Source organism: Mobula birostris, chromosome 12, assembly GCF_030028105.1.
Source record: "Mobula birostris isolate sMobBir1 chromosome 12, sMobBir1.hap1, whole genome shotgun sequence".
Lineage (NCBI taxonomy): Eukaryota > Metazoa > Chordata > Chondrichthyes > Myliobatiformes > Myliobatidae > Mobula > Mobula birostris.
The window spans coordinates 27,928,320-27,953,939 of record NC_092381.1 but is presented as its reverse complement, the minus strand read 5'-3'; the positions used below and the strand labels follow the sequence as shown (position 1 = coordinate 27,953,939).

The following is a 25,620-nucleotide window of genomic DNA, read 5'->3' as shown; positions in this document are numbered from 1 at the left end:
CTGGTTGGCTGCTGGTAGCTAGCTGTGTTCCACAGGAGTCAGTGCTGAGGCTTCTTTTCATGTTAAATGTCAACGAATTGGATGATGGAATTGATGGCTTTGTGGTCAGATTTGCAGATGACATGAAGGTAGGTGGAGAGACAGATAGTGTTAAGGAAGCAGGTAGTTTGCCAAAGAACTCAAACAGACTGGGAGAATGAGGAAAGAAATAGCCGATGGACTATAGTGTAGGGAAGTGCATGGTCTTGTGCTATTGTAGAAGAAATAAAGGCATAGACTATATTCTAAACAGAGAGAACATTTAAAAATCAGAGGTGCCAAGGGACTTGGGAATCCTTGTGCTGGATTCCCTAAAAGTTAACTTGCAGGTTGAGTTGGTGGCAAGGAATGCAAATGGAATATTATCCTTCATTTCAAGAGGACTTGAATATAAAAACAAGGATGTAATGTTGAGGCTTATGGGGCATTGGTCAGACCGCACTTGGAGTATTGTGAGCAGTTTTGGGCTCCTTATCTAGGAAAAGATATGCTGGCACGGAAAGGGTCTAGAAGAGGTTCGTGAAAATGAATGGGTTATCATATGAGAAGTGTTTGATATCCATGGGACTGTACTCACTGGAGTTTGGAAGAATAAGGGAGGGGATCTCATTGAAACCTATCAAATATTGAAAGGTCTGGATCGAGTGGATGTGGAGAGTATATTTCTGACAGTGGGTGAGTCTAGGACCAGAGGGCACAGTCTACAATAGAGTGACATCCATTTTCAACAGATAAAGAAGTTTTTTAGCCAGAAGGTAGTAAATTTGTGGACTTCATTGCCACAGAAGTTTGTGGAGGCTAAGTCATTGAAAATATTTAAAGTGGAGGTTGCTATGTTCCTGATTGGTCAGGGCCTCAAAGGTTACAGGAAGAAGGCAGGAGAATGGGATTGAGAGGACTAATATATCAGCTATAGTAGAATAGCCAAATTCTGCTCCTATGTTTTATGATCTTGTATTGACTGCTGCTACCTATCCCGAAAAGAAAAATATTTGTTCTTGAATAGCTGAAAGATGTCATTTATTTTTGCTGAATACGTGTTTTAATAAAGCCGCAAGACCAATGCCAAGTTCACCACAATAACAAGATGAAAGAACAAATTGGAAATGATGAAAATATTCCAAGGATTGGACATTTGGTAGAGTAACTGAGGTGTCTCAATTCAAATATAAAATTGTGAAGATATTGGTAGAAAGATTTACAGTATGGCAGTCACCAAAAACCAATGGAATATTATTCTGCAAGGATTTTTTGATGCGGAGAATGGTGTAAGTAAAATGTTTTTTGAGTTGATATAAATAGCGATAATTTTAGACTCCTGTGACATAAGCCAATCACGTTCATGAAGGGATAACTGCCTTCACCATGTTCTATGAGCTTTAAATGTTCGAGCACTTCTAGTTTATATTTTTGTGATAATTCATGACCATTTGAAATTTTAAAATATCAGAACATTATTTGTATTAATGCAGCGATGTCTTGCATTATGATGGAATTGTTTTTTTTTGTGCATCATTCAGTAGAAAAATTACACTCTGTGGCTACTTTATTAGGTACAGGAGTGACTACTAAAATGGCCACAGAAGTGGAACCCGGTATGACCATCTGTGCTGCTGTAGCCTACCCACTTCAAGGTTCGATGAGATCTGCCTTCAGAGATGCTCTGCTGCTCACCACTGTTGTACCACATGGTTATTTGAGTTACTATTGTTTTTCTGTCAGCCTGTATCGGTCTGGCCACTCTCCTCAAATTTCTCTCAATAACAAGGCATTTTCACCCACAGAACTTCTACACACTGGATGATTCTTGCTTTTCGCACCATTTTCTGTAAACTCTAGACGCTGTTGTGTGTGAAAATGCCAGGAGATCATCAGCTTCTGAAATAATCAAACCACACTGTCTGTCATCAACAATCATTCCATAGTCAAAGTCACTTAAATCACATTTCTTCCACACTCTGATGTTTGGTCTGAACCTCTTGACCATGCCGACATGATTTTATCAATCGAGTTGCTGCCTCATGATTGGTTGATTAAATATTTGCATTAACAAGCCAGGGTACCTAATAAAATGGCCAGAGTATAAATTATACTTAAGTTTCTACTTTTGTACTCCGAATGAAAACAAAACTGATTCCAGTTCAATTAAGAAACATTTATTCTGTAAATTAACTTACAAGAAGTATGTTGCTTAAGTGTGGCTGAAATCTCACACAAGATAATAGTGCCACTGATTTACTTTTAAGAGAAATCAGCCCCGACCTTGGCCTGTTTCCACAAGACTCTTGTATAGCACAACTTAGGAACTTGCACAAAGTTATGTCTTATGTTCACTTACTGAGCTAGTGCCCACTTTTAAAACACTTTATGAAAAAATAGTTAACAGAACATTTTAAGCACACAGGCAACTATACATCTGTGCATACCTTGGTTAAATGGTTTTCTTTTTAACATACAAACCACTTAAATATAATTTTACTGGGCAAGTAACAACCTTCCACGAGGTATCACAGTCTGTACCAACTAGTGATTCTATACAATGATTTGTTAAATAATTCCATAATAAATATTTAATGTACCGGTTGCAATGAAAATAAAGTTTCCTTTTTTTACAGGTGATACTTTAATTAAAAATACATGCAGTTGCTTGGATATTTTCCCCATTATCCAAAGTGTTACAGCCACTTGTACAGTACCAGGAACAGTACACTTCCATTGTAAATAACAACTGTAATAAAACATAACTATATCATTATGCAATAAGAAGAACGTTTTCACTTCATCCACTGGAATCATTCAAGCCAAGGGCTCTTTGAAACATGATGATTCCTTAAAAGTCATTATTCTAACAAAAGTTTAACAAAGATACTAAAGAACAATGTTGATATCATAATATATGAGCTTCTGCTTGAAAGATTGTTGAGTTCCTATATTTAAGCTGTATCCAAAACAACAAATACCTAATAAAAGCTGCACATCTTTCTATCCATATGGATCTAGTAATAAATAACAAAACACCTTCCTGTAGCAAATCAGTAGGATTGTACAGGTTTATACACCACTTGAGGGAGGAAAAGGTTGTAAAACACGGTGGTATTGGACACTTCCATTCATTAGTTAATGTAAAAAGACATTGGTACAAAGCCTGCACCACATGATTAAAGGCATATTTTATATATATCTTAATAGTTTTGAAGTACTAGCTATGTAAGCTTACAAAAAAGGATGCAGTCTTTAATCACTTAAAAAACATTTTCTTCAAAGGCATATATCAATATGCTAAGGCTACAATAAGTATAAAAAATCTATGATATAAATCATTGTCAGTTATCAATTACTGTCCACTTTACATTCCGTGAGAAAAATCTATTATTTGTATTATATGTGGTGTATATTTGGATGTATTCAGATACACTTTGTGTGTAATTTCCATAAAGGCTACATGGTTTTATTATCTATGTGATCCCTTTGAAGATACTTCTGGAATTAAAAGTGTCATTTACTGTCAACCAATTAATCATTGAAACCTCATTAACATTTTAACACATAAAAAGTGGCAAAATTCATATTAACTGTTAGATATGCAAGTTCCATCTAGAGCAGTAGTCAGGAAAGAAATTCTAAATTGTCCATTACAGACTATGGCTATACAGCAAAAGCTAACTGAAAATTTATCATTTGATCAATATATGAATGGTGTTCAATATGGGAGAAAATGCATTCACAGTTTATTGAAATAGCAACATAGCAAGTACTTTTTATCCACAAGGCTCAGGCTATGCCCATGTGCTTTTGATTAGGATGTAAAAATATCTTATTCATGCAAAGATGTTTAACTATTGGCAACATTTTAATTCATTTTACAGCTGAATGGCACATTAAAATGGCTGTATTTGTTATCAGAAAGTAGAGATATTCTTTAACTCTCTTGAAAGGATTGTCTTTCAGCAGGCTTCTGGGGTAAATATTCACTCTTTATACGCTCTAGTGGGTGATGTTCCCTTGTAGAAGATGTTCCTTGTGTTTTCCGGGCTGTTTCCTCTTTCGGGTATTAAAATGATGTTAGCTTTCCGCCTGAGGGTTGAGTCCCGACTGGAGGACACGGAGTGCGTCTCAGAGGTAGCTTCGCCTCCTTCCACTGGTGTTACCCTAATGGTGGTGATTCCATGGTGATGGTGCTCGCCAATGTCTGGATTGGTTTTCTTTCTGTCGGATGAGGCAAAGCTATCTTTCAGTGAATCACTGCTCTCGGAGTCCCTGTTGAGGTCATTTAACTCAAATGCTTGGCGGAGACTACTCTTCTCACTGGCCTTCCACTTCCATGAACCACTTTCCTCACTGCCTGAAGGTACATGCACCAGGGGTCTGTTGTTCTCTGGGTGAGCTTCCACCCTTACAATATTAGTAGGCTCATGGTCGGTTAAAGCTTTGTACCTTATAGATCCAGTGCAGCTTACTGTACTACTATCTGTGCTCTTTGGACTGCTCTGCAACATTCCTTGCTGCTTGGACATGGCGATAACTTGCATAATTCTTGGCTGGGTGCTTGCCCTACCAACTCCACTCTTCTCAGCTACCTTCAGCCACTTTGATCTTGCCGAACTGGCTTTTGGAGAGGTACTTATGTTCTCCTGTGTTTCCTCGGGTATGTGGACGAGCTGCGAAGAACCAGGCCGTGACTGCATGCAGACTCGTGCTCCACCACCCATGTTACTGGTGTTGTTGCTTCCTGGAATAGTACCAGTTTGCATCTTCAGATACTGAGTGAGTTGGGATTGTTGGTCTCCATTGAGTCCTACCCCTGCTGGCTCTGAGCTGGATCGCATCTCAATGGACTTCGGTGGTGAGTGACCTGTCTCTGTCTCCATAACCTGCAGGGACAGTTTCCGACTTTCATTCTTGGATTTCCACTGTGACAGGAGTTGTTTAGATCGGGCCGAGTCCATAGATGCGTGAATTGATGCATTCCTTCTCGCGGCCTCATCCATTGATGATGTGTGGACACGAGGCAGAGTATTACTGAAGGTCACCATGTTCTCCTTTGCCATTGGACTGCGAGGGGTAATGACCTCAACGTCAGCACTTGTTCTCTTCAGGTTAGTAAGGGAGCTGGACTCCCTGTGGTTTCGATTCAGTATACTTTCAGAATGGTGTGAGGAAATTCCATCAATGCTACTGGGAGTTTTTCCTTGGAGCTGTCTACTGCTTTCCTGGCTGAGGTCTGTCAGTGACCTCAAAGGTTCTCTGTGATAGGTTTGGTGGGATAAACCATCATCACTAGGCTGGAAATTACTTACAGCATAAAGACCCTAGAAAAAAAACAAAAAATACACATTAAAACTTACCATCTAGAAATTTAAATCCTGTCAACAGTGCTAAATGCTCCTCATAGATGCAACTATACATCATATCCGGCTTCTGAAATTCAGGGTTATTTAATTCATGATGTCATTCAATAAAAGTAACAATACATTGTGGCTTTACCATAGAAAAATCATCCCATGGGGCTTCAAGAGAAAATAATAGGAGAGTTAATATAGATTTCAAAGAGCATCAAAATGGAAGAGAATAGGCAGACAGAGAAACATGGAGAAGGAATTACAGATCCTTAAGTCAAATTAACTGAAGCATGACCATAGTCTTGTGAATTCACAGTAAATGGCGATGTGCAAGTAGGGTCAAGTGGAAGCATTATTCAACGTTGGAGAGCTGGTGAAGATGATAACAATAGGAAGGTGTGAGAAAGCAGAGGGAATTGCAAAAAGGAGATAATTATAGAATCAAGAGACATAATTTTGAGTTCAAGAGCCACACATAACATTGCAGCTCTGTAAATCGCTGATTAGACCACACTTGGATTATTGTGTTCACTTCTGGCCGCCTCATTAAAAGAAGGATGTGCAAGCTTTAGAGAAGGCGCTGAGCAGATTTACCAGGATACTGCCTGGATTAGAGTTCATGCCTTAGGCGGAAAAGTTGAGCGAGCTAGGGCTTTTTTCTTTGGAGAGAAGAAGGACGTGAGGTAACTTTATAGAGGTGTACAAGATGATATGAGGCATGTGGACAGTTAGAGAATTTTTCCCTGGTCAGAAATGGATAATACAGGGGAACATAACTTTAAGGTATTGGGAGGAAAATACAGTGGGCCTGTCAGAGGCACCTCTTTTTATACAGAGTGGTAGGTGAGTGGAACACATTTTTGAATGTCATTTAAAGTCAAATACATTAGGGAAATTTAAGAGACTTTAAGATAGGCACATGGATGAAAGAAAAATGGAGAGCTATGTGGGAGGAAAGGGTTAGGTTTATCTCTGAGTAGGTTAAGTGATGGGCACAACATCATGGGTCAGAGGGCCTGTACTGTGCTGCACTATTCTATGTTTCATGAAAAAAACATAGATCATGGAGTCACGGTGATGACTGAGCAGGAGTTAGTTCAAGGTAGAATGCAGAGAACAGATAACTGGATGAATTTAAATCCATGGAGACAGAAAGGCTGAAAGTTGACCAAGTAGGCAATAATGTAGTTAAACCCTTAAGCAACAAAAGCACCAATTGTGAACAATGGCCTACTGTACCTCTGATGGACAACAGTGATTACAATTTCTAAATGCTTCATTGGCTGCAAAGTGCTTGGATGCAACCTGAGATCAAGAAAGTTAATTTTTAATTCCAAAGTGCAATTCATTTGAGAGATCATACAATTCTTTCTCACACCCCAATGGATTCTTGCTTATGGTCTAAACAGCTGATTTGACAGTTACATAGAATTTACTTCTATTATCCTTTCCTCGGGCAATCCATTCCAGATAACATCTCCTCACTGCACAACTTTTCTTTTAACAAATTTTAGCTTTTTATTTGCATGTTATGGTTTAATTGAATTTTATTTTCAATTTAAATGTATTTTTTATGCCTCATGTTTTCCTATTGGTAGGCAGCAAATCAGTTTTACATTTCAATGAAACTGGTGTCTGTCTGCCAGTGCTGCCTCTGCACTGCTCCCCCTGAGCCAGATGAACAGCAAATATAGCAATGATCCTGTTTTGTTCCATGTACCACGTGATGCCCGGAAAGTAGGTCAAGCCCTAGGTTAACAGGAATTGCTGAGCTGCTGTTTGTTCAACCCACCTTATATCCAATTGAAATGGGCATTAAAGCTTTATCTAGATATGCAGCATAAGTATTTTATGATGGTGAACTTCATAGCCTTGAGGAGATTTTCTCCATGTCTAACCAAGTATCACTTAGAGACATCAGAAACTATTGGAAGATATGTCATTTTAATTTGAAGCACAGGGAAAATCAATATAAACAGTTTTAATCCTTTATTATTAAGTAGAAATTGGTGAATATTCCAGTGAATGTGAAAACACATTGGTTTTAGTAAAGCCTTAGCTTTCTATACTTTTCTTTGAATCTCCTGCTACAAAATACACCAGTAACTATGATGGATTTTATAGCAGCTTTTCCAACAATAACCCTGTATCAAAGAACAGATCTGTCTCTCCAAAATTGAGCTGGACAAACTAGCCCATAAAATGTCAGTCAGGATATTATAACACACAGCAGACTGCCTGGCTGAAGTGTCAAATATCAAAGCACTTAGGAGTCACTCAATAAATTACAAATCCTTTAAGGAGTTTGTGTGCTGAGTTGGAATAAATACTCCATGTATCAATTTCGATTTAATAAATAAAATGTTGGCTATAATTGTCAGAAATATGAATATTGCCATATAGATCTTAACAAATATGCTCCTTAATACCATAAGATATAGGAGCAGAATTGTGGTCATTTGGCCCATCGAGTCTGCTTCGCCATTTCATCATGGCAGACCTATTTTCCCTCTCAGCCCCAATCTCCTGCCTTCTCCCTGTATCCCATCATGCCCTGAGTAATCAAGAATCTAACAACTTCTGCCTCCACAGCCACCTGTGGCAACAAATTCCACGGGTTCACCACTCTCTACCTAAAGAAATTCCTCCTATTTCTCATTTTAAAAGCATACAGTATATGTGGAAATTCAACCTTAATCATCATGCTCAATGTGCTCTTTAGAAAAGAGCAATCTCAATAACTCAGGACACAGATCAGAAAAGCTAAGAGGCAGACTGAAGTGTGAAATAAAAACAGAAATTACAGGAAAAATTCAATAGGCCAGGCAGCATGATTGGCAACATTCAATATTTTAGGGATGTGATCCTTTTGTCAGAATGTTAAAACATTGGCAGTTTCTCTTTCCACAGATGCTGCCTGATCTGCTAAGTTTTCCTAACATTTTCTGCTTTAATTTCAGATTTCTAGTATTTGGAGATTTTGCTTTGATATTCAGACTACAACTGATATTTCAGCTACATGGTGCACTTAGCCCAATTTGTCAAGACTAAATGTCTACAAATTAAAGTCAACTAATTCAACTAAATGTAGTATTAGACATGGAGCTAACACCCTAACATTAATAACGTAAGATTTGGACACACCAATATTTATACACTATAAGTTTGATTATGTAATAATTGGTAGTTTCTCATTAATTTTCAATATTTATTTAGGATTTTGATAATTGCTGTGGCCTAAAGATGTGGGTGTGTTGCAAAAGTGAATTTTTTTTGGGACTATTCCATGGCGAGAGCTTGGAAGATGACACCTCACAAGGATCTGAGTACCACCTAGCACAGGAACAGTTTCATCCAGCAAATGCAGACTGTCTGATCCAGGTATGTCCCTGTTTGTTGCAAACAGAACTGTATCATCATTAGCAGTACAATTTATGTCAATCATCATATACCTTTACACAGCAAATTCATAATGGGTCTGACAACGTGTTTATAATCAGAATTATTAATTCTATTTCCCTTTCTGTAGGTGTTACCAACATTATCTGCATTTTTATTTCAGCCTTCATGGCTCTAACTGAAGATTCTCAGTCTTTTGAGTCAAACAAAAACTTGTTGAGAGCATTAGGGTGTCATCTTCATAACTTCCTCTAAGGTGAGTCACTTACCAAATAGACAGCGATTCCTCCTCCTATCATGAATCCACAGTAAACATCTATCGGATGATTCTTGTACTGGATAATACGAGTTAAACCAGAGATGACTGCACATATGATAAAGGTGAAGACCAGGAGCGGCTTGAGGAGTTTGGAAGAGTCAGTCAGTGTTGCATTAAAATACATCTAAATAATATGAAAACAGAAAAAAAAACTAATTCAGCTGTGAAATTACTGAACAAACCATCCTCTATTCTCAACAAAAATTATGTATTCCTGTGTAATTAAATATATAAATTGTTAATATTTTAGCAGTCTCATTACACTGCATACAAGAGGAACAGAACTTACAGCACTGAATGAGTTCACCTAGATATCTTCAGCTGCTTTTCTATCATTGCAATTTGTTGTAATGCTTTTGCTTCATATAAGTGTATATCTGATACTATTTTACATACACAGCTTCTGGCTGTCTTGCCAACATTTGATAGAGTACATTTTATTCTATGGGTCATGTCAAAATTGTCTTCTAAAATTATTTTAATGATGATCATATGCCTGCACTATTTATTATCAATTCACAATTAAATAGAACTGAGTTTTAATTATGTACCCTCTCAAAGATTTAAATGATGTTGATAATTTCATAAATAATTGTAGGTAATATTGTTAAGCCTAGCAGTCCCATTCTGGGGAAGTTCACCATAATGGTGACCTTTGTGTCTTTTCTATTTATCTATTCTCTTCTTATCACAGAAGGTGCAGAACTCATCTAATCTAACTTTGGGTAATTAACATCTATATATTCAGCTTAATGTTATTGGTTGTTTATTCAGCATTTCTTTGCAAAAACTTAGAATCAAATTTGATTCCATTTTTGTCATAACAACTTCTATACCCAAACGCAAAATACATCTAGACATTTTAATCTTCCTGTTTCTTCACTCTTGCTATTTAGCATTTGTTTCTGTTACTCAAACTGTATCATAATAATATATGAATAGCATCCATCTTCTTCCCCTGTACTACCTGGTAAATTGCCCATGAATCTACATCTAGACATATGGAAACTGAATCATATTTGGAGTTATTTTATTATTGGTTTGTTATTGTCACATTTAGTGAGATACAGTGAAAAGCTTGTCTTTCATACTGTTCGAACAAATCAAATTATTACTCATTGAGGTAGAGCAAACTAAAACTATAACAGAATGCAGTGTAAAGTGTTACAACTGTGGTAAAAGTGCAGTGCAGGTAAACAATAAGGTACAAGAGCATGACGAGGTACATTGTTAAACCAAGAGTCCATCTTAGTGTACTAAGGAACCAATCAATAACAGAGTGGTAGAAGCTGCTCTTGAACCTAGAGGCATGTGCCTTCATAAAATCAGATGTTAAACATGCGATTACTTGTCCACTGACTGCAATCATTTTCAAGTGTCCTTGATAGTTTTTTCAGCAATTAATGCTAGTATTGGATAAATATTTGACTATCCCAATTTTTCCACAATGGAAGTTTAGGATCTTTTTCTTTCCAAGACTGCTTTCATCCCTGAAATTTCAGACAGAATCAAAAGTCCATGTGTTTATGTACTCTAACCATACTTCAGGTCTCCAGGGCCAATTGCACAGTTCTGAAAAGTTAAAGAAACTTCTGTTGGTACAAATTGGTATTGAATGATTAAATATAGTCAGGAAAACCATACGAGGACCTTCAAATCAGCATTAACTACTGTGGCCTCTTGCTAGTTGACCTTTTGATGTTGTATAAATCGCACGAGCACAAGTGGTATAATTAAAGGGGAGGCAAGTTAAGAGAAGATTTAATGGAGGAGTTCCAAACTATTTAAGATTTTGATAGTGTGAAATTATTTCCATTAGCAGAACTCTTGCTTACCAGGGGCAACTGGAAGTGAGGTGAGGATTTGTCTTGATGAATCATGGTGCTTCTCCACATTAATTATCAAAAGGCTTTAGCACCTGAATAGAATATGGTGCAGACTGATTGGGAGTGAGCAGTTTTTTGGAATATTGGTATCATTGGCTACCTCTAATTTGTTGCTACCTCTAATTTTTCTTGTAAACCATCTGCTTAAACCATTCTAATCCTGGTAAAGATTCTCCCACATTGTTACTAAATAAGGAGTTGCAACAAAGATGAAGGAATGCCAATACATGTCTAAGTGAAGAAATGGTGCAGCCTAGAAGGCAACGTGAAAGTGCTGGTATTCCCAGGTACCTAATGCTCATGCTGTTTTTGATGATGGAAGTTGTGGGTTTGTGAGGTTCTTTCGGTTGAGGGTAGAGGACACAAACTCAATTTTACACTCTAGTGGCAGTGGAAGGAAATATTTATGGTGCTGGGTGAGGTATCAGCCAACCAGGCTGCTTTGTCCCCAATAGTGTCAAGCCTTTTAAATGTTGTGTGGGTGTACCCATCCAGGCAAGTCCGACCCATGCCTTATAGATGGTGGAAGAGTGGTGATTCATTCTCCACAGGATACCCAATCTCTGATCTGCTCCTGTGGCCACAGTATTTATGTACTTAGTCTAGCTGGGTGTTTGGTCAATGCTGACCTTAGGATATGAAGGATAGGTGGCTTCAAGTTGGTAATGGATTTGAATATCAAAGGAAGACTTTCAGCATATCTTTGATCAAAGCGTGGCTTTTATTTGCCTCCGTCTGAATGTTGTCATAATGCCATAATTGGCCAAATGGTCACTGTCTTTCTTGTATCATCTATAATAAACAGCAGTAGTACTGATGTGGAGAATCAAGGGACACAAGATTCAACAAGGTTATAAAGGGAATATGCTTGCTAATGAGTAATTATTTCCCTTGGACTAGTGTTAATTCTGTATTCTCCAAGCTTGGAGCTGGGTCAGTCTTGAGGAGGAAGAGACTGTAATATACAGAAAGTAAGTGTCTTTCGGGCTAGTACTTATTCAATGGAACCTGTTGGTTTCTACTAACTGTAGAGTTCAGAGGATTTTTTTTTTGGAGCATTTTTATTCAGTCTGATATTTTATTGAACCCTTCATAGTGGGGAATGGGTGTGATCAATCTGGAGATGGAAGAGGCATAATGATTCCAACTTCATAGCATGTGACAGGAAGGTGAACTACTTATTCAATATCTGCCTATTCGTTTTTTTAAACATGGGTTGTAATTCTTTCAATTTGCACAGCAATCTGCGAGTGAGGCAAGCAATTAATGTTCACAAGCAGATTAAGATCTTATTCACACGTTACAATTAGGTTATGTTTCTTTCATTTCAAACCAAGCAAGGCAGTACCAGTTACTTACTGAAACATATACAGCTGCAAAGGCTGCAAGTGTGGCATGCTGTGATGGAAAGGATTTCCTGCAAAGAGAAAATAAAATACTCCTGACGTCTTACATATTCATGTACATATGAACATGCTTATGATTTAGGAACAAGAATGGGTTACATCTCCCTTTAAGCCTTCTCTGCCAATTAATAAGACCATGGCTGTCTGATGTATGCCCAGCTCTGCGTTTTCATCTGCATACTTGTTTATCAAGCACATAACTACCTTTGCCTTGTAGAATCTACTTTCAATGACCATTGAGAAAGTTTTAAACACTTGTGAACCTTTGAGGAAATGTTGTCCCTCATCTCTGCTTTAAATGGGTAACCAGTAATTAAATAGTGACCCTCCCCCCCTCCCAGTTCTAGATTTTACCACAAGAAACATCCTCTCCACATTCAACCTGTCAAGACCCATCTGGATCTTACATGTTTCAGTTGAGTCTCCTCTTCTTCTTTTAAACTCCAACAGATACAAACAAAAGAATTCTTCATAAAATAACTGACATATACTAGGGTATGAGTGTAGTAAACTTCTGAATTGCTCCCCATGCATTAATGTCCTCACTGAATCATTGTAATCCACCCCAAGCAATAAAACCTCAATATTATGATAACTTACCTAATTATGCACTGTACCTTCTGAGAATCATACATTAAGACATGCAGCGTCCTCTGCATTTCAGAGCATTTCAACCTCTCCATTTAAATAACATGCCTTGCTTTTATCTAATTTTCCTACCAAAATGGACAATTTAATTTTCAGCTCCAATTGCCACTTCTTTGCTGACTCACTTAATCCCCCTATATCCCCTTGTAGTTTTCTTAAATTCTCCTGACAATTTATTATCCTGCTAATCTTTGAGTAGGCAGTTAGGATTGCAATCACTCCTTCATTACTTTCATTCAAGTAATTTATATTTTGACAATTAGAGAAAGAATATATATCTTCTCTCCATTTCCTGAGATTTATCAATCTCAACAACTTACTTAGCACCACCTCCCTAATGGTTAAAGATTTCCCGAGCTGACCCTCCAAATCTCTCAATTGTATTTCCCAATTAACAACTATTTCTGGATATTACTTGCATCCTCCGTACAGTAGCAAAACTGATACAACATACTTGTTTATTCATTGGCCATTTCCTTGTACTCCATTAATTTCCCCAGACACACTTTCTACGGGATTGACACCACTGTTTCTTTTAAGCTGCGCAAGTGTGCAGCCGCCCAGTAACTAAGATGTTCCCCGCACATAGCCTTTGCTGCTCTGCAACTGGAATTTTCTTCTGTATAAAGTCAATATAATTTTGAAATTATGTTAATAGAACTTTGAAAAGTATGTTAATATAATTTTGAAATCTATCTCAATTGTGAAATTTCTTATAATTAATTGTGTTAATGATATAATCCATAGATTTTCTAAATAATAAATGTACCAGAACCTTTACTTTATTTTAGAGCTTCAGCATACTTACATTGTCAGTGTTTCAAGTTACAACACTGTCACAAATTGAAACAATAAGCACAGAATGGAAGTCAGTAGCTCATTGTTAATAAACTGCTGGCCCGCTGAATGCAGATGCCATCTGGTCAAAAAATTTTACATTTGCCATTGTGACTGTCAGTTGTATTTACTGCCTGACATCATTTACTATGATCTGAGTTGTGGTTTGTGTTTGTTTGATGTGCCTATTACAAAAAAAAGATCTTTTAAAGCGCCACGGTTTTCAAGACGTGTAAAAATGTCCTGCTCAGAACAATTGCTGGCCCGAGCAGCTGTAAAAAAAAAAATTGATGGAACATTGATTGGCACTCTATTTTAAAAATATCAATGGAAACTCCTGCTATCTGCTATTATAGTTTCATTTAGAAAGTTAATAGTGGTTGAAACAATTTATTCTTCAGGGATAAGTTGTTTTTTTAGCCACATTGTGTTTGCCCCGTGTGGTCCAAACATTTAACTGTGCAGTAGCCTAAGGAGAAACAATTACTTAATTGCTGCATAAAATGCCAGCACTAAACTTAATAGTTTAATTAATTTATCTAATATTAACCTGATATATTAGATTATGTACATTTTTATAATGTATGTGTATATTTTACATAAACTTAACTACTAATTAAAAAACACAGATTATTTTCTTAAGAATCAACTTCATAAATTCTGAAGAACATAGGAAATAAATGAATGATTCTTTGGTTAGTTGTAAATTATGTAGGGCATATTTTTTCGATAATAAACTTATCATTTGCTGTGACAATTAATTACTTTTTGCAACTTGAAAAATATAATATGATTTACTAAAGATGCTAATAATATTTTACCATTACATGTAGAGTTTATTGATCATTAAAGATAATACAGTTTTCACACTGCGCATCTTTATTAGCAATTAATATGACATTGAAAAAATCTCTAACAAGAAACAAAATAATGATTAAAATATTTTCAATCATGCCATTATTGTTGAATTTGTAGGCTTCCTTCTACTTGGAGTAGCAATGTGAAATAGCTAAAGTCTGGATTTAAGATAGTATCTGGTTCAATGATTCTATTACTGAACCTTATGTTTGTCTATTTTAAATATTGGATTTGAACAATGACCAATACTTTTTAACTACAATATTCTGAAAGGTCAATGCTAAAAAATATCATGATTGCAAAATAATTGTGACACAGCAATGTCCGGTTGAAGGAATATATGGGCATAATAATTATGTAAATGGTGTCACTTTAAAATAAGCTATTACTCTTGCCTCTAAACTATTCTCTAAATTTTGCCTTTAATTACATAATCAGGAAAGAACATTTCACCAACCCATCAAGAGAATTCTGGTTGGTATCTGAATAATCTTAATCTAATCAAACTGTAGATTTCTTTCAGAGGCAAAGTAATTGATATTACTTTTGACATGGTGTGGCTTGGCATCCATAAAATACATCCACATAGCTAAAAAATTATAGCTAAAAAATTAATTTATTTATTCCATACATTCTTAAGAATTAATTAATTTATTCTATAAGAAAATAACCTGTGTCTTTTTAGTTAGTATTGGTTAAGTTATGAAAAATGTAGGTATGCATTATAAAAAATGCAAATATACCAATTCATCATTAGTACATCAATTAATTAAACTTTATCCTCGTTTTGAATCAATGAAAAATTGCTCATCTTGAAACTGTAAAATTCCTATTTATCAAGCCAGTCTTCTTTAATTTCAAATATTGTGTATTAAGCAAGGAAAGAGATATCAATGGTGAGAATGGTCTATTTTCCTGTACTGTAGCTTTTGAACAATGCACAATGATTTTCACTTATTCCTGCATACAGCACAGAAGGAGGCCACACAGCCATTTATCTATGCCAGCTCTCATAAAAATTGAATCATTCCCATTCCTCCACCTGCTTCCCTCTACTCTGCTCTCTTTCACATGCCTGTAATTCGCCTGATTTTCCTGCCACCCACCTAGAGCACGAATAAGTAATTTCCATACCAGTTTGCAGCAGTCAATTATCTTTACCATGGAAGCACTATGCTAACAATGATAGCGATTCACAGCAACATCTCAAGACCATTGCAAACATGAAAATTAGGAACACGAAATATATATCTGTGTTCCATCAACATTATTGTGCATAAATCCTGGAACTCCTTGGGCAATAGGTGTGTGGGAGAGCCATCACCAGGAGTGCTTCAGCATAAGGTAGCTCACCAGAACCTCCTTGTAAATTGGTAAACTGGTAATGGCCAAGAAAGTGCCCAGTGCCTCTCCTGCATTAGGAAATTCAATTAAATTTGATACGTACTCACACCGATTTTTATACTGTAGATGCACTATAGAAACTATCCTGCCTGAGCCCACTAGAATCTGCAGAGAGTCATGCCACAGCTCAGCACATCAAAAGGACTAGGTTCCCTCTCACTGCCTGAGTAAAGCAGTTAACATAACCAAAGACCCTTCCCACCCCAGGCATTCTCTCTTCACTGCCCTCTCATTGAGTAGAAGATACAAAAGCCAAATGTCACGGTCTGGTCGGTTGACTCCTCATTTCAGTTAATTTCCTTTCCCCCGTGTTCCACTGGGCTCCTTGATTAGAGCACCTGATCCTCATTCGAACCGGCAGCACAAAACTCCAGCTTACATCTACTCGCTGCTGGTTCGTCACCGTAGTCAGTGTGGCTGTGCTCGTCCCGGAGCCGCCGAGAATCGTGGACTCTAAGTTGCTTCGGTGCCTGTGGCTGCTTAGTGAATTCAGTCGTTTTCGTGTCCAGCTGAGTTGCCAGCCATTTTACCGCTACTCTGAGTCAAGATGCAAATTCTGTCATTTTCATGTCTGGCTGAGATTTGCTGGCCGATTGCCGCCACTCCGAGCCAAGATACAAATGGACTGTCATTGTTTGTTTTTTGTCGTCTTGTTTCTAGCTGAGTAGGTTTGCCGCTACTCCGAGTTGGGAATTCTGTCTCTTGGTGTCCAGCTGAGTGATTGCCAGCCGTTTGCCGCTTCATGAGCTACTCCGTGTCAAGGTATGGGCTGTGTGTTGTTGTTTGGTTTGGCTGTCTCGGTTCCCGCTGAGAAGGTCAGGCCATTTGCCGCTACTCCAAGTTGGGTGTTCTGTCTCTCTATGTCGGACCCAGAGCCTGGACTTGAACTTGGACTCTGACAAGTCCTAGTCCAAGTCCAGGCTCCAAGTCCAAGTCCAAGTCCAGGCTCCGTGTCCGAGTCCACGTCCAAGTCCAGGCTCCACGTCCGAATCGAAGTCCAAGCCAAGGCTCCTGTTTGTTGTCCCGCATCCTTGTCCGCATAAGCATTCTATCTTCGCTCCTCAGCTTTCCTGGCAACTATTAATAAACACACTTCTGTTAATGCTACTTACGTGTCTTGGATCCGCTCCCAGTCACCCATTGTAACACCAAAAGGAATGTACCACCAGGCTTGAGGATAGTTTCCATCTCACTGTTATAAGACTATTGATAGACCTCTTGCATGATAAAATGGACTCTTTATCTCACAATCTACCTCATCATGGCCTTGCACCTTATTGTCTGCTTTTCACTGTACCTCAGTACATGAGACAATAATAAAGCAATGTACCACTTTACCAGTATAGTATCTCAGATTGTGCTCCCATCTCTGCAGACTCTGTGCTTGATCTCACAGCATTCAGTATGAATATAAATACTGAGCCAATGGTAGTGTAATTGCCATTGGAGAAATATGGATATAACATCCTACAACTATTAAAAATTTAGCAATTTATGTGAATGATTTGAGTATGGGGACCAAATTTAATATTTCCAGCTTTGTTGACTGCATGAAACATTGCCTCTATGACTCTCAGTAGTATTGTGAAAAGAGTGGAGGATGCAAAGAGCCTGCAGGGAATATAGACCCACTGAGTGAGTGGGAGTGGGCAAGAACATGCCAGATGCAATATAATATGAACAAATTGTGAAGTTATCCAAATTAATGAAATTTTAAATGATGAGAAATTTGGTGATGTTGATGTTCAAAGATACCCGTTGATTAAAACAGATGAATACCTTGTATACAAATCACTGACAGATGATGTGCAGGTGGAACAATTGATTAGGATTGCAAGTGACATGCAAGGGTTTATTACGTGAAGGGTTGATGCAGGGATAAAGATATCTAGGTACAATTATTAAAAAGGTATTGTTGAAACTATACTTGGAATACTGCGAACAGTTTTGATTCCTTGAAGAATACAAAAAGGATATACATGTCACAGAAGTAGTGAGGGAAGATTGATCAGATTGTTTCCAGACATGAAGGGATATGGAGAGAAGGCAGGAGCTTGGGGGTGAGAGGAAAATTGGATTAGCCATGCTGAAATGGTGAAGCACATTTGTTGGGCCAAATGGCCTAAATCTGCTCCTATATCTTATGGTCTTATGAACGTGGTAAGTTTGTCAGATGAGAAGAGACTCAGTAGACCAAGTCCATATTCTCTAGCATTTAAAATAATGAGAAGAGATCTAACAGAAACTAATGAAATTCACACACAGCTTGCCAAAATGCACTGCTTGGTTTTACCTCCTCCCCAAGATCAACAAGCCTGACTGTTCCGGATAGACCCATAGTTTCTGCCTGCTGCTGCCCCACTGAACTTGTATCTGCCTACCTGGACTCCATTTTGTCACCCATAATTCAGTCCCTCCCCACCTACATCTGGGATACATCCCATGCCCTCCACCTCTTCAATAACTTCCAGTTCCCTGGTCCCAACCACTTCATTTTCACTCTGGATGTCCAATCCTTATACACTTCCATTCCCCACCAAGATGGCCTCAAAGCCCTCCACTCTGGATAATAGACCTCACCAGTTCCCCACCACCACTACCCTCCTCCGGTTGGTGGAACTGGTACTCCCACTTAATAACGTCTCTTTTGGCTCTTCCCACTTTCTTCAGACCAAGGGTGTAACTATGGGCACTCGCATGGGCCCCAGCTATGCCTGCCTCTTCATTGGTTATGTGGAACATTCTATGCTCCAAACCTATACTGGTACTGCTCCCCAACTTTTCCTTCGCTACATTGACGACTACATTGGTGCTGCTTCCGGTACCCATGCTGAGCTCGTCAATTTAATCAAATTCAAACTTCCACCCAGCCCTCAAATTCACTTGGCCCATCTCGTACACTTCTCTCCTCTTTCTCGATCTCTTGGTCTCCATCTCTGGAGACAGACTGTCCACTGACATCTTTTATAAGTCCACTGACTCTCATAGCTACCTCAACTATACCTCTTCCCACCCTGCAACATGCAAAAATGCCATTCCCTATTCCCAGTTCCTCCATCTCCGCCGCATTTGCTCCAAGGATGAGGCTTTCCGTTCCAGGACATCTCAAATGTCCTCTTTCTTTGAGGATCATGTTTTCCCTTTTGCCATCATCAATGATGCAAGTACAGCTTTTGGCCAAACCATTACCTATTGCCAATTTTGAACCAGTGAGAAATTTTTCCCTCAAAGAATCTAAGGTGAATTTTGGGGAGCAGGTGCTTCTCAAAGTCCAACCCTACATCCCCATTGTGAGAGATAGAAACAGGTAAGGCTGGTCAACAGACTTCTGGTGAAGCTGTATCGGCCACTCCCCTGTAAAGTAGATACAATGGATTACAGAAACATTGATGAACTCCAACCATACCATCAACTTTGGATGATGGAAACAAGAGGTCATCAATGGCTTATGATCCACTGGGAGCTAAGGGCCCAAGAAGTAGAAGTGGGAGGAGAAGACAGAGCTGCCCTTCATTATTCATCCTTCTCTACTCATAATCCTCTGCTCCTCTGAATCCCTGCTATGAAAATTTTTACGACAATTCTTGAGTAAAAGTTATCATTCTACTCTAAAAATGAAATACATTCCACCAGTTATTGAATTGTTCCAGCTAACTTAGCTTAACAAATTGCTAAGATTAATAAATTTTTAGAACTTATTCTGCACTCTATCTCTCCAGAGCCTCATTCTCTCTCTCTATATATATTTTGCATTATTCTGGCCTAAACTGTTCTTCTCCAATTTATACAGCCTATGCAATCCTGTAACTGTCAATATTCTCTCTATTACATTGTTTATAATCTTTCCCTATTAACATTTCCTCTTAATAATAACTGTACATAAAACCTGTTTTTTTTTTTTACCAGATTCTCATTTGCCTCATCTAATGTATCTTCTTTTGTGAAATGACTATTCCCTTCATGCCTTGGGATGAATTGAGTATTAAAGTTGCAATAAAGTATAACTTATTACTGAAAAAGCATGATGGGAAACCAGGAATGTGTCTATTTTGAAACAATCATGCCTCAGACAAGAACAAATTAGTTAAATATGGAGAGTAGCTCCCTCCAGACAGCAATGACTATGTCCTATTGCTAATTACAGAGCATCTTCTAATGTAGCAGCATGATGTTCCATTTCCTAGATGAGCATGTCAATATGATCTCTTCTTTTTTACAGTAGAATCAGACAGAATCTGTGTCTGGTTTAATTTTTTAAAAGTAGAAAAGTATATGTAAAGATGGAAAAAAATTAAAATATGATCAACAAATGGTAATCCCTGGTATTGTTCATGTTTAATGGAAACAAAATGTAATTGCTGTCTGGATCTTAATTGTGATTAGCGTGGTCAGGTCGTACATCTTCATTATCAAACTGAGATTCTTGCAGGTTCTGATTAATGTTCCCCTTCACTATTCAGAAGACATCTGGTCATGCCAAGTCTCCAGAATTTTGGGGACTTTACAAACTGCAGTTAAGATGCCAAATGCAGAGAGATGCTGAGACAGAGCAGTGTGCATTCTGTTAACCAGGGGTTCTTCCTCCTCTGGTATATCTGAACAGATTATTAGCCTTCAGACAGCCAGCAGGGGCTAAATTGTTGTCTCATATTTCTCCGCCCTGGAGACATTAGAACCCACTGTTACACTTGCAAATGTCTCGTTCGCTGAACTAAGTGAACTCTCTTCTGGTTGGAGACAGAACAAAGTATTCGCTCATATGGATAACTTGGCTATTATTGATTAAAGTCACATGATTATTGATACTGCTGGTCTTTAACATTTAAGGAGAAACATGGTCCTTAACATTAGAGAAAGAGTAAACAACATTTCATCAGTGTAAGTTGTTCCCATCCGGTAGAGTAAGAACCTATGCACTCTTTCTACTTCATGGTATTCTTCCCAATATACTTAAGTAGCATCATTTGCATATTTAACTGCACTGGCACTGATACAGGGCTGAATTAGGAACACTGGACTGTCAAACACCACTGTTAACCAACAAACAATCTGCTGGGAAACTCACAGGGACAAGCAGCATCTGTGAAGGGAAAACAATTTGCTGATGTTTCAATCACAAACAAGAGAAATTCTGCAGATGCTGTCATTCAACATGTATACTGCTAAACGAGACAATGTTCTTCTGGGACCAAGATGGAAAACACAGAACATAGTCATATACAGCACGTAAACTAATATTAACAGATTTAAAAAGTGCCCTGTAGATGTACATGTTGACATAAAGAGCATATACAACATATTTTTTTTTAAAACAGTATAATGCTAATAGTGCTGTCATAACTTGTGTATGGGTAATAGCAGGATCCACCACAAATCTCACATCCTGAGGGAAGAAGCTGTTACCCAGCCTAACAGTCCTTACTCTTATACACTGTGGTACTTTCTGCCTGCTGGTAGAAGGTCAAAGAGATTGTGGGGCAGATGGGAAGGGTCCTTGACAATGCTGAGGGCTCTGCAAACATAGGTTGAATCCCTGCATCTAGAATGTAACAAGATGGGTCTGCAGGAGGAAGGATTGAAAGGAATGCATTTTGTCTCCATACTTGATATCATGAATGAAGTAGGCAGTCACTTGGAAACAAGCCTTTATCAGTATTATCAGTAACTTCATCCTGTCATAGTCCCAATATTTAGAGAAATAATATTACTTGCACTTAATTACTGTCTAAAAGGGTTGATTGCATTTTAACAGTGACGAAGTGTCACATTTAGAAATGAATAAATGTTGTTGCAATTAAATCATAATCTTCTTCAGTAGTTATCGTGTATAGAATTGTTGACATTACTCAGTTCCAGCTTTAATAACAACGGATGAGCACCAAGTCAACTTTTTCTCTCTTTTTTTTCAGTTTTGATAATTAAAATTTTAACTGCATTCAAATACTTGGCATGAAGATTTCCTCTCAGTTTCATGACTACATTGCTACCACTAATTATGACTAATTTTGCAAATGAAAAAGGAAATTTGCCAGTGACAGAGTCATTGCTACATTCTTACTGTTTGCATCAAGGCAAAATTCAGGCTCTATTCAAATCATTTCAAGCTACTGCTAGCTAAGTTTATCATGTCTTGTTTGCCTTGAACATGTTGAATAAGGACCACCCGTGGTTGTCGCTCTGCACTTTCTAATTTAGTAAGTCAGTGGAAATGATTGTGGAGACGAAGGTACACTTCACATTCTGCACTCCTCAATCATTAATGAACAGGAGCAAAGTTCTTCACCACTTTTTTTGAGCTTTGGTGTCAGAAGCTGATACTGTTATAATCTTTCTACAGATTCTTTCCTCACACTGCCAGTTAGTTTATGTAAGTGGAACAGCCTGGCACACATCTTAATGAAATGAAACATAGTTGTTTCCAATACTGACATCTACCCGTATGGACAATGGCTTTAAATAAGTTGTATTAATCATTCTTCCTGGAGATATTGTTCATTTTGTACACTTGATGGAACGGCAATCTATCCTTTCGGCTCAGTGAGGATAACAAATTACAGTAGAAATTTTCTTCATGGACATTTGACATATAATAATGATTTTTCAGAACTAATTTGACAATGACATTGATTTTAATGTCTCAAGACAGGAGAGATGAATAAAAATGAAATGTAGATGCCTGACATTTAGAGATTTTCCTGGCCACCACTGCTACAGGCTTCAGTGCAGCCCAGAGTAAAGAAAATATTCAGACCACATTCCCCAAAACACAGAATAGTTCTGACTTGAATTTACCTAAGTGAGTTACAACTATTGAAAAAGAACAGTGGGGAATTTCTCAATATACAGTACTTGAGAGCTCTCCTGAGAGAAGGGTAAGGTCATTTTTATTATAGAAAACCTTGCAATGAACCTATCTAAGTGTGTTTTAATACTTTAATAACCATGAAGTGAAAGATGCCTCATTCTTGTGCATTAATTTTGAAATGAGGCAATCAGTGGTGTATAATATTCTTATATCAAGCACAGAGAAAATAAGCAGCTTCCTGATAGATAAAATAAAATGTGAATTCTAACCTGCCAGCGTTAATGATAGAAGGATCAGATCCTGTGCAGATATCTTCCACAACGTATGGATTTTCTTCACAGGAGGTATTTAGCGATGTATAATTAGGCTTACACACTGTAAGAAAATATGGGGCATGGTACCCGGTTGACAGCTGAATAATGTCGGTGATGAGAGCAGTGGCACAAAGGCCAAACACATGAACTCCTAGAACACTCAAGAGAAATCAAAAATAATTAGCATGAGCGTTTTAATCTCCAGGTGCTAACTCAAAATCATCTTGCACATTTGTCTTTACCCAAAATAGCAGTGAATTAATGGCAATAATATCAAAGATACCGAAATACCACTTGGAAACATTATTAGTCCAGAGAGAATTTATGAGTTGATATTAAATTGTGCAAAGTAGACATATACCTGCTTCTATGCAATTTTACTGCAATATTTTATGTTAAGCCAGATATATTTTCTTCTACAATTTTTCTTATTAAAAGTAATGATTGGAATTGCGACGTTCTGTGTAAACTCAGCTAAAAAGTTAAAATATATTACACACAAAGGACGTCTTTACAATATTTTTACATAGTTTATTTTCATTAAGAATTCCAGCAAAAATAAGAAACACAACTAAAGAATTAGAAAATAATTACTTTTACTTATTTACATCTGTATGTATCAGTTTGGTGTAGAAAGTTTCTCCATTAAATAATTTTCCCCATTTCTCATTTTCCTCTTTAAGCACTAGACAAAGCACAATACTTTGAGCATATTGCTCACTGTAAAATATGCCTGCTAAAATAGGAATAAATTTTGAACAACACATTTGTATGACAAACAACATTTTCTTGAAAAGAAAGAAAAACTAAATTGGATTTGAGCCCAAATGAAAAGTGTTATTTATTTGCATTAATTAATATTTAATGCTAGGATAATCACAGGAAAAAAAACAGTCAATCTCCTTACGTTTTTTTGTTTAGGATGTTGTAAGTCATTTATATATTTCAGATGTTTACAATCATGTATACAGCACTGAGAAAAATTTCAAAGAACATTCAGCAAACATTGTGATCTCTGTGTATCTGTTGTTGTTACACTCAAACTATACCCTGGGACACAATATAATGCTTTAGTGCAGCAGATTTAAACAACATGGATAACTATTCATAGCATGATAAGTTTCACTTTCATGAAAAGTTTTTAGAATATTTGAATTGGGCTCTTAAATCTAGATGTATGTTAAAGGAAATGTTTCCAAGTATAAAATAAATAGATTTAAATGTACGTTCTGTAACTCGGCACAGAATAGATGGGTCTATAAGTCTATAGCAATTAAAATTATTTTACTTGATCCTGGAGAATGCTTCCAAAATTTTGAATTCGGGTAGAAATTCGTCTTCAGTCACTTGTATTAAATAATTATAGCTATGCTATGTAATTTACTTCCAAATTTTGATTCTATTTATGATAATAAAACTAAACATGATTTGGCCATGGAATTCTGTGTACTTTCTCCAGTATTCTTAAGATGATAACTGACTCAGACACAAAGGTTCTTGGGAAACTGAAAGGTCTGAAGGTAGATAAGTTACCTAGACCACATGGAGTACACCCTAGAGTTCTGAAAGAGGTGGGTGAAGAGATCATGGAAGCATTAGTAATGATCTTTCAAGAATCACTAGATTCTGGAATGGTTCCAGAGGACTGAAAAACTACAAATGTCACTCCATTGTTCAAGAAGGGAGAGAGGCAGAAGAAAGGAAACTACAGGCCAATCTGTCTGACCTCAATGGGTGGGAAGATGTTGGAGTCGAATATTAAGGATGAGTTCTCAGGGTACTTGGAGGCACATGATAAAATAGGCCATAGTCAGTATGGTTTCTTCAAGGCAAAATCTTGCCTGACAAATCTGTTGGAATCTTTGAAGAAGATTCTTCAAGCAAGATGGGCAAAGGAGAATTGGTTGATGTTGCATACTTGGATTTTCAAAAGACCTTTGACATGGTGCCACACGTGAGGCTGCTTATCAATCTACCATCCCGTGGTATCACAGGAAAGATCCTAGCATGGATAAAGCAGTGGCTTATTGGCAGGAGGCAAAGAGTTGGAATAAAGGGAGCCTTTTCTGACTGGCTGCTGGTGACTAGTAGTGTTGCACAGGGATCGGTGTTGGGACCAATACTTTTTTATTTTATACGTCAATGATTTGGATGATGGAATTGATGGCTTTGTTGTAAAGTTTGCAGATGATATGAAGATAGGTAGAGGGGAAGGTAGTTTTTAAGAAGCAGAGAGGCTACAGAAGGACTTAAGTTAGGAGAATGGGCAGAGAAATTACAGATGGAATACAGTGTTGGGAAATGGGTATGGTCATGCACTTTGGTAGAAGAAATAAAAGTGTAGACTAGTTTCTAAATGGAGAGAA

The 25,620-nt window shown here is 37.5% G+C and overlaps 1 protein-coding gene across 2 annotated transcripts in view; it reads right to left on the bottom strand.

The window, feature by feature from the left end:
• Positions 1-3,917: 3,917 nt before the first annotated feature.
• Positions 3,918-25,620, bottom strand: part of LOC140206278 (phospholipid phosphatase-related protein type 4-like) — a 77,881-nt gene continuing 56,178 nt past the window's right edge. Inside the window, exons 4-7 of one of the 2 annotated variants that reach the window (XM_072274606.1) lie at positions 23,210-23,405; positions 12,342-12,399; positions 9,047-9,220; positions 3,918-5,348 (exon numbers count right to left, since the gene is read on the bottom strand). In XM_072274606.1, coding sequence (XP_072130707.1) covers positions 4,008-5,348; positions 9,047-9,220; positions 12,342-12,399; positions 23,210-23,405 — 1,769 coding nt within the window. In that variant the 3' untranslated portion in view covers positions 3,918-4,007. The remainder of the gene's footprint in view (positions 5,349-9,046; positions 9,221-12,341; positions 12,400-23,209; positions 23,406-25,620) is intronic. The other variant, XM_072274607.1, reaches the window with a different exon arrangement.